We start from the raw sequence: 9,460 nt of genomic DNA on the forward strand, positions 1-9,460 counted from the left end.
CGTGTGAATAACCCACATGTCATTCCTTTTTTTTTTTTTTTTTTTTTTTTATTGCACACACTGGTGCACATGACATGACTTCCTGTTCAGGTTTCACCACATTACATTTCAGCTGCTGAGAATCCAAAATACACCAGGATTACGTCACTTCGTCATCCAAACAACAAATTGTGATTTAAACTAGTCCTTGTTGATAAATATAGCCGTCAACATATATTTATTAGCAATATCTAAATCTTTTTGACATAAAGCAAAGTGGATCAGAGAGAGGAATTACATCTGACTCGCATAACGATACTCCAACTGACCTGCAATTTCTGTCCAGTCTTCAGAAGCTGAAGACTAATGAATATTTTAAGCAGAAAACTACAAAACAGTGTTCTCATAGTTTTTAACATTTTGTTTTGTTAGAGTCCTGTCTAAGAAAGCAACTTCACTTGCTGCGAGGAGGGAGCCTTCACGTCGAGTCAAATCCCCCATCAGGCCGCCTCCAGACGGTGGGTTTACTCCACTATGCTGAGCTCTTATCGTCGTCTTTCACCATGCAAACCGTGAAAGCAGAGTCACTGACCAGAGCCTTTTGGTTTCTCTTTCAGAGTCCTCCGAGTCGGATGAGCTTTCACATCTCAGGAGGTCTGGCAGCTCCGAGCGAGAGCAGGACCACCACAGGTAACGCACAAACACCTGAACAAATTACACCAGAACTGGATTGTTTTTAAACTAAATATAATGACCTGAAAGGTCCCACTTTAACTTTTTAGACAAGTTAAAGTGGGCTGTTAAGAAACATACCTGTTATTTTTCTTAACTGATTAATTATGCTGATATTCTAGTTAGTTCGGTACATTTTTAAATGAAATTTTAATCAATTTTTATACTTTAAAATACTTAAAGAATGTAACACAGCAATATGTTAACTAACTTAATAAGAAATGTGGCTTTTAACAGACCTAGATTAAATCCATTTCTGTTCATTTAACCTCTTCAGAATTTTACAGTAAAATAAAATAATTAGAAGTTGGGATATAACTTTTATTTTAAGGTATGTAACAGGTTCTTGGTTCAATGAACTTGATAAATAAAAATTCATACATTAAGGTTCCTTTACTTTGCACTCACCTAAAAGTAAGTTGGACAGAGATTTAAAAAAAAAAAAAGGTTATAATGGATTACTTCAGGGGTGCCCAGTCCAGTCCTCGAGAGCTACCATCCTGCAACTCTCAGATGCATCCCTGCTTCAACACACCTGAATCAAATGAATGGCTCCTTATCAGGCCTCTGTAGAGCTGATCCCGGTCTGTTGGAGTAAGGATACTTCTAAAACTTGCAGGATGGTAGCTCTCGAGGACTGGACTTGGCCACCCCTGGATTACTTGGTGTCCTAATGGTAAAAAAGTGCAGATATTTTTATAAAACAAATAAGCCACTTTGTTTCTTGTTTTTTCCTGTACCTCTTAAAAATACAAATTAAAAAACAAAACAGGTATAGGTAAAACAATATAAATATAATATAAACAATATAGGTAAAACAGTTACCTATATTTCAAATCTTGTTAGGATACTGATTGATTTTTTTATTTTGTCATTCATTTAATCTTTTCTTCTCTGTAATTTTAATTAATCTCGTTTTCTCCGTCCTCTAGCTTTATCTGCCATCAAATTGAGATTAAACTGTGTTAGAGTTTAATCTCTAACACAGATTAAACTCTTGAATCAAATGAAAAAGCTGCAGGAGTGAGATGGGAGAATAAAGATCTGTTTTTCACTCTGCAGGGTTCCTCGTGCTGCAAACGGAGGCGGCACCGTCCGGTCTGGGGTTTCAGTGAACAACCCTCAGCTCTACTGTAAGAACATTTAACGTTTAAATTTATTAAAATTCTTTAATTTTTTTTCTTATTGTATGGCTACCATGGTTATTATTCCATCCATGCATTTAGCTAAGCTGTGATGTTTTGATTTCTCTTGCAGCCAAACCTGCAGAGGAGCCTCTCTACTTTCTACCTCCTGACTCTTACCCATCATCTAATCCCGGGTGAGAAATTTATTCTTAGCAAAACTCATCTGTATTTACACTTTATAAAAAATAATTCTAGTGATCTGATTTGTTTGGCATCTAATTTTATTTATTTTTTTCTGCAGGTATAGCTCTGATGTAAACACAGTGAGGTTTGTCAAAGGCCGCAGTTTGGGCCTCAGGCTGGTGGGAGGCAACGATGTTGGGATCTTTGTGGGCGGAGTTCAGCCAAACAGCCCCGCATATGAGGAGGGAATGAAGGAGGGAGACCAGATCCTCAAGGTGACCTTATCTGAGTTGTTCACATTTTTATTTATTTTAATGGATTGAAGGATGAGGCCAAAAAAAGAACAAATATAAACCAACTTAAAAACCTGTTTAAAAAGAAGCTTGGGAAATATGTTGCGTAATATGAGTGTTTCAAAGACCATAAATACTATCGATGACATAAAAAGTGTTTAAATAAATTGTACATCTAAAATGAGAGTGTGATATTTTTAAATGTCATGCAAGGTGAAAATAATTTATCTGGTGTTTGAACATTTAATTGTTTATAAGTTGAAGAGTATGATCATTTCTTTTAATTTTTTTTTTTCCTTCTTTCTTGCTTTCATTTTTGTCAGTTCAAAATAATTTATTAGTAAATAAATACGTTTGGTAATTTATTTGGCTTTGAAACTGAATCAAGCATTTGGTCTTTGTTTGTTTTCAGGTAAATAACGTTGATTTTGCCCATTTTACGCGAGAGGAAGCCGCCAACTTCCTCCTCAATCTCCCAGCAGGAGAGCGGGTGGAACTGTGCACTCAGAAAAAGATGGACAGTGAGTGTGGAGCACAGCTGATCATGCTGTCGTTTACTTTCTGTGTCTCAGTCTTAACTTCTACTCTGCTTCAGTTTACCAGAAGATCATCAAGTCCAACCTGGGGGACAACTTCTACGTCCGGACGCACTTTGACCACGAGGCGGACAACCCCAAGGGTCTGAGCTTCACCAGAGGAGAGGTGTTCAGGGTCCTGGACACGATGTTCACCGGGAAGATCGGCAACTGGCTCGCTGTCCGCATGGGGAACGACCTGCATGAGATGGACAAAGGAACCATCCCCCACCAGGAGCGGTGAGGAGACGCGTTTTATTCCTCCTTAAGCTCGTTGATATGCAGCCACATTACAACCTCAAACTTTATTTTATTTGGGTTTTATGTGATAAACCAACACACAAGTAATGCATGACTGAAAGATTAAGGCACTATTTATTCCTTTTTTTTTTTTTTTACAAATAAAAAGTTGAAAAATGTGGTGTGAAATTTCAGTCAACCACAAGTTTTTACTCTTACCACAAATTCTGTTGGATTTAGGTATTGACTTTGACTAGGCCATTTTAACACCTGATCTAAGCCAGCTGGATCAAACTCATTTTCATGAAAATTATGGCAAGACGTATTAATAAAAGTGAACTGTTAAAACATTATAACTGTCTCTGGATTTGGTACTATAGAGACAAAAAATATTTATTTGACTTTGTGCACAGCTGATATCTTACCTGAGCTGTGGTTCTCTGTAGCTCCTCCAGAGTTGCATTCATCTCTTTGCAGCTTTTCTGATTACAGCTCTTCTTTCCCTGTTTCCCAGTTCAGGTGCATGGCCATATTTTGATCTTTCCATTTTCTATACAATGCTTTTCCCAGCTTCAAGCCATATTTTTCTTTCACTCGATGATGTACTGTTGTAGTTTTTATTGAATACATTGAAGCTCGAGGGTTTAATGTGGCAAAATGCGAAGACGAATAAACCCCCCGATTAAAACGTTCTTCCAACAATCGCCTCCCGCAGGGCAGAGAAGCTGGCCACCATCGAGCGAACGCAGCGGTCCACTGGAGAAAGGCAGGCAACGGGGCCGAGAGCAGAGTTCTGGAAACTGCGAGGACTTCGTGGAAACAAGAAGAACGAGAAGAACAACAACAGACGGACTCGGGAAGACCTGCTGCAGCTCACCATCCAGGGCAAATTCCCGGCCTACGAGAGGGTCCTGCTCAGGGAAGGTGGGCTCGGGTCTCTCACACACAAACACCTGGACACGTTTAGTTCAGAAAGTCACATTCAGTTCAGTTTTAAAGCAGCTGATTGGTTCTTTATTTTGTTTGTTTTACCAGCCAATTTCAAACGACCAATTGTCATCCTGGGACCCCTGAATGACATCGCCATGGAGAAGCTGGCTCATGAGATGCCTGATGATTATGAGGTGGCAGGTGAGTTTCTGCTCGTTGTTTGACCATTTCTAACCTTTCTCACGAATAACGGAAAAGCATTGCACATACTGAGGCTTGCTCCTGATTAGTATTTGTGTTGAACTTTATTCTCACAGAGATGGTTCCGCGGGGCGGCGGCGGAGACAGCAGCTCCACCGTTATTAAACTGGACACTGTGAGGAGAATAGCAGAGAAGGTGAGAAGAAACCATCAGAATTCAACTTTCGATGTTTTATTTCTCAACAGTAGAGACGTTTTGCTTCCTGTGTCATCTTCTGAATTATTTGTGTTTTCTTTCAGGACAAGCACCCCCTGCTGGACATCACTCCCACCGCAGTAGAGCGGCTGAACTACATCCAGTACCACCCGATGGTGTTGTTCTTAGACCCCCACAGCCGCAAAGACGTCAAGACCATGAGGCATAAGTACAAACCCGACTCCAGCAAGAGCTCCAGACGCCTCTACTCCCAGGCCGTCAAGATGAGGAAACACGCCAACCACCTGTTCGCAGGTATGCCTTATGTTAGACGGTTAAATGCAAGATGCATTAGGAGGAACAGAAGTGTTTTCCTCTCACTTGTGACTTAGCAGTGTTTACAGTATTTCTCCTGGTTTTCCCCTTCAGCTCGGATAGACCTGCAACCCGGTTCCCACAAGTGGTACGACTCTCTGAAGGAGAGCATCCGGCACCAGCAGTCCAAACCTGTCTGGGTGTCAGAGGTCGCGGTATGTCACGCTGCTCTTCCTCTCCACAGCCCTTACACAAGTAAACTCTGGAATATTTCGATTTCAGTGAAAAACATGGAACTAAGAATTAGAACCAGGAAATTGGCTATGATTGTGAGATAACACTGAGGTTGTTAAATGTTGTGATGTCAACTTTCCTGATACTATTCCTGTGATTTTAAATAAATAGCACCTTGCATTAAGATTAGGAGGATTTTATTTTAATAGTAGACAAGTTGAGCTAAACCAACCCAAAAATAAAGGAGAATTTATTATAACTTTGAAATAAACTCCAATATTTAATGGTTGTTGGGTAAAAATCAGAGGTGGATTGATTATCCCACATTTTTACTCAAGTAAAAGTAAAAATTATCTCACAGAAAGTTACTCAAGAGTGAAGAATATTTCATAAACAGGCTGTGTAAGTACAGAGTAACTCACAGGCGTCAAACTCCAGCCCTGGAGGGCCGCTGCCCTGCAACTTTTAGATGTGCCTCTGCTGCACCACACCTGAATAGAATAATTAGGTCATTAGCAGGACTCTGGAGAATTTATCTAAACAAGAAGGAGGTAATTAAGCCATTTCATTCCAGCGGTTTGTAGCTGTGGCACATCTAAAAACTGCAGGACAGCGGCCCTCCAGGGCTGGAGTTTGACACCCCTGGAGTAACTGATGCTAACATCAAATTTAATATTTTTAAATGCCATTTTCAGATTACAAGAATATGAAAACAACTTTATTTTACAATTTTAATAGAAATGATCCTAACCAATGTGCTGCAACCAAACTTGATCTTCATGAAGGTCATTTGTGAACCCAATAATCTGAACAAACGGCCTTTTGTTCAGTAAGACAATATTTAATATTGGACATTTTTTTAAACATTAAGTGGACTTTTAAAACCTCTCCAAATCCCTCTTTAACGCTCTTTAATTTTTTGGACTTTCATCCCCCTTTTTGTGCATAATGTGATGCCATTAAACTCTTTCTGAATTTTGTCTGTCCTACATTAATAGCAATGCCAGTTTGATAATCGTCATGTTGCAGTTTGCAAACTGTTTGAGCCAACATGCATGCGATTGGTTCACATCCTGACGTTGGCTCATGTTGACCACATCTTCACAGTGGTTACACACACTTGTGTGTTCAAGGCGTTTCTTAAGCCAGGTTGTTTGTTTTGAAGAAAGATGGCTTCATGACTTTTAATTTTCAGAAATTGTGCCTGTCGAAAAGAAAACAAGGACGGATCTTAAACTGACTGAAGTGAGGCACTAGTTTCAGAATCACACAGTAGGGGAATTCGTTTTGTTTTTCCATCAAATACCCAAAATTATGTCTAGTCTTACGATCAAGTACATTTAAACAGACTCGTTTTATAACCTGCTTGGTGCGCAGTTTGAATAATACACTACAGATTTAGTTAGGGGGTGCTGTGGTGCAATTTTAAAGTTCTTCCTATTCAGCTTCATTTGTTTAAAACCCCTCCACTCATGTTCTCTTCTGTCCAGCTGGAGAGCGGAGGGGAGCAGGACTTGGATGCTCTGGACCCAACCCAGATGGACTACCTGAGCGCTGCCAGCGATCTGGAGGACACCGACGGAGAGGCCATCACGGACGGAGAGGCGTACACCGACAACGAGGACCTGGAGGAGGCCTATCCAGGTCAGGAAGCCGCCAGGTTCCCACAAAGCTCCAGGGGACCCGGAGCTGCTCTGGCCCGATCGTCCGAACCCGCCTTAGAGTACGACACTCCGGCCGCCGACGAAGAGCCCGGTGACTACGGCTATTCGGACAGAGAAGTCCCACCGTTGATGCATGTGCCGGAGCCCAGGTCGGCCCGCCAGGAGGACTACAGCCCGCCCCGGAGCCCTGCTGAGCAGGAAGAGCCGTCGCAACGCAGCTTTACAGACTCTGACTTTGATGGTCTCGATGTAGACGAGCCCAACACTCCATCAGACGGACCGCCAGACTTTGTAGCCCCCTACCCGTCAAATCGACGATCGGTACGCGAGCCGTCATACGCCGAGGAGCAGCCGGAGAGCTTCCAGCCTGCCCCTCTGTCTGCTATTGAGGAGAGACTAGAGCAGGTCTGTCCAAACAGAGAGTTTAATTTATTACAGTCTATCTATTTGAGAATTGTTCTGGTAACATCACAATATGTGAGAAACAGTTTAACCCTCTGCTAACTTCTTACTGGGATTAAACATGGAATGAAAACTACTTATAAGTGAAGACTTTAAACAATTTGTTTTTAATTTGGCACATATTGGCCTTATGTAAAGAAAAAAAACAATTTACAATGTTGGTGAGGTTTTAATACTCGCTGAGAGCATGAGATTCCCATTTCGTTTGGGCCTTTTTTGGTTTACTTTAACTTAATTTTTCTATAAAATTGTATCATTAGACAAAATATGGCTTCAATGAAACTTAAAAGAACAAAATCTACAAGTTTGAATTTATTCTGGATTTTGTCTAATCCACACAGGGTAAAAAAATTTAAATATAGGCTCAAATGAATACATACACCCCACTAATATTTGGAAAATGCATCTTTGAATGAGCTTCTGGCATAATAGTGGCTGAATAATTGTAGCCTAGAAAAGTGTGAACACTTTCTTGGCTACAGAGACATTTTACATGTTTCACCAGAGTTTACAGATTAAAATGTTTCTGTGTTCACGTGCCTACCATTTAGAAAAACAGCCAGGGAAGACAAAGAAAATGCTCCATTTCATGTGTTTTAGAGCTTTATGTTTGACACTGATCTGCCAAAAAGCTTTTGAGTCAAAAGTAGAGTTACATCTAAAGTTAATTAAATTCAAAATAAATTAAATTCCCCGTGAAGTACTGCTGTTCCTTGACGAGAATCTTCCTCAGTGCTTTGTTGTATTTGCATAATTTCAACACAACAAAGCAAACTCTTATTATGAAGAGTTTGAATCTGTTCTAGTTTTAAATGCGTTTTTCTCTCTCTGTTCCAGACGCGTGCGGCAGAACCACAGACCCAGCCTGAGGAAAAGAAAGGCCCATCATACATCGTGTAAGTCCCGGCTCCCTCTTTGTGGGATTCATTGATTAAAACGAGACTGATCCACTCTGACTCCTCACCGTTCTGCCCGTCACCTCCTCAGGTTGGCCCATCACCACCAAGCAGTCCAGTACAGACGTACACAGATCCGAGGCAGCGACAGCTCCGACGAGGACGAGGAGGACGAAGAGGTCGAAGAGGTCGACGACATTGAATGGGGTCCGGCAACTGAACTCTAGATACTCTGAGGATTAAAGCTGCCGACAGCTAACCCAGGACAGACAATAACTATTTCAGTCCTTTAACTCGTTGTTTTCTTAGATTGTTAGTTTCTCTAAAGAGGGCGATGTTGTTCAATGTATGAGAAATGACCAAAAAAATGTCACTGAAAACATTTTAGATCAAAGTGCCTGGTTTTTCTTTTTTCTTTTTTTTCCTTCTTATATTTATTATGTTTTTAAAACTACTTAAAGCAACTCTGTCTGTAATGTACAAATTCTAGTTTTATTAGAAATCCTTAAGCAAAGTGATGTTAACCCTAATCTATCCTTGAGACCAATTAAGAAACCAGTTTTTAAACCTTTTCTACAATAAACAGTTTTTTCTAATTTGACATGAGTTCATGAAGTCATAAGTGCAAGACACAACCATGATCACTGAGGATGATGTCCGCAGTACAAATATGTACCAAGGACAAATATGTGGCAAAAAACTTTAAAACCCAGAAATCATCCTGTTGCAGCCATAAGGACAACTTGACATGAATGACTTTGCTCCAACTAAAGGGAAGAAAAACCCTGAAATATATACATTTTCTCTCCAAACCTTTCAAATGTGAAAGTTGATCACAGGAAGAGGATCAGTAAGTTGACAGGAGATGTATTCTGAAGTTTTGTCCCTTTTTATTTCTGAGATTTTATGAAATTATTTTATGTTTGGGGCTTAGCAGAAGAAATGCAGCTCAGCTCAGAAGTTCATATAAACTAATCATGAATATCTGACTAATTTGGGGATTCTGATGATTCATTTGAAAGGTTTCTTTCCCGAAGGAAAAGGACTGCAAACAACTGCACAGATATTTTATATATATATATATATATATATATATATATATATATTGGCAAGAATTAAAAGTGGATTTTCTTTAATACAAAGGTTTAATGTGAATGTACATTCTCACTAATATTTGGCTAAATGTCCCTTTGCAAGTGACAAAGATGATGCACTTTTTGTAACCATCAACATGCATCAGACTTAAATCTGACTGGATACGAGACTAATAATTTGAAATGGTGCCTGGAAATTACCCAATTTATAAGCTCAAACATTAGAGGTCCAGGCAGAATTACAGCAGACATTATGGTGGGGTGGATTGATGCCAGAAGTTTACATACAACAAATAAGACACTAAAGTATTTTATTCTCATTTGAAATTAAATCAGACC

At 39.9% G+C, this 9,460-nt stretch overlaps 1 protein-coding gene across 4 annotated transcripts in view; it reads left to right on the forward strand.

Annotated features, from left to right (window-relative positions):
• The window catches only part of tjp3 (tight junction protein 3), a 25,597-nt gene extending 16,969 nt beyond the window's left edge, over positions 1 to 8,628 (forward strand). For all 4 annotated transcript variants that reach the window (XM_015036079.1, XM_015036076.1, XM_015036078.1 and 1 more), the window contains exons 16-30: positions 412 to 497; positions 597 to 669; positions 1,774 to 1,844; positions 1,969 to 2,032; positions 2,140 to 2,296; positions 2,727 to 2,835; positions 2,910 to 3,129; positions 3,845 to 4,053; positions 4,165 to 4,260; positions 4,377 to 4,456; positions 4,561 to 4,771; positions 4,886 to 4,986; positions 6,496 to 7,074; positions 7,969 to 8,027; positions 8,119 to 8,628. In XM_015036079.1, coding sequence (XP_014891565.1) covers positions 412 to 497; positions 597 to 669; positions 1,774 to 1,844; positions 1,969 to 2,032; positions 2,140 to 2,296; positions 2,727 to 2,835; positions 2,910 to 3,129; positions 3,845 to 4,053; positions 4,165 to 4,260; positions 4,377 to 4,456; positions 4,561 to 4,771; positions 4,886 to 4,986; positions 6,496 to 7,074; positions 7,969 to 8,027; positions 8,119 to 8,254 — 2,251 coding nt within the window. In that variant the 3' untranslated portion in view covers positions 8,255 to 8,628. The remainder of the gene's footprint in view (positions 1 to 411; positions 498 to 596; positions 670 to 1,773; positions 1,845 to 1,968; positions 2,033 to 2,139; positions 2,297 to 2,726; positions 2,836 to 2,909; positions 3,130 to 3,844; positions 4,054 to 4,164; positions 4,261 to 4,376; positions 4,457 to 4,560; positions 4,772 to 4,885; positions 4,987 to 6,495; positions 7,075 to 7,968; positions 8,028 to 8,118) is intronic.
• The last annotated feature ends 832 nt before the right edge of the window (positions 8,629 to 9,460 follow it).

This window comes from Poecilia latipinna, unplaced genomic scaffold (assembly GCF_001443285.1).
Source record: "Poecilia latipinna isolate Pla-1442-1.1 unplaced genomic scaffold, P_latipinna-1.0 Scaffold357, whole genome shotgun sequence".
Lineage (NCBI taxonomy): Eukaryota > Metazoa > Chordata > Actinopteri > Cyprinodontiformes > Poeciliidae > Poecilia > Poecilia latipinna.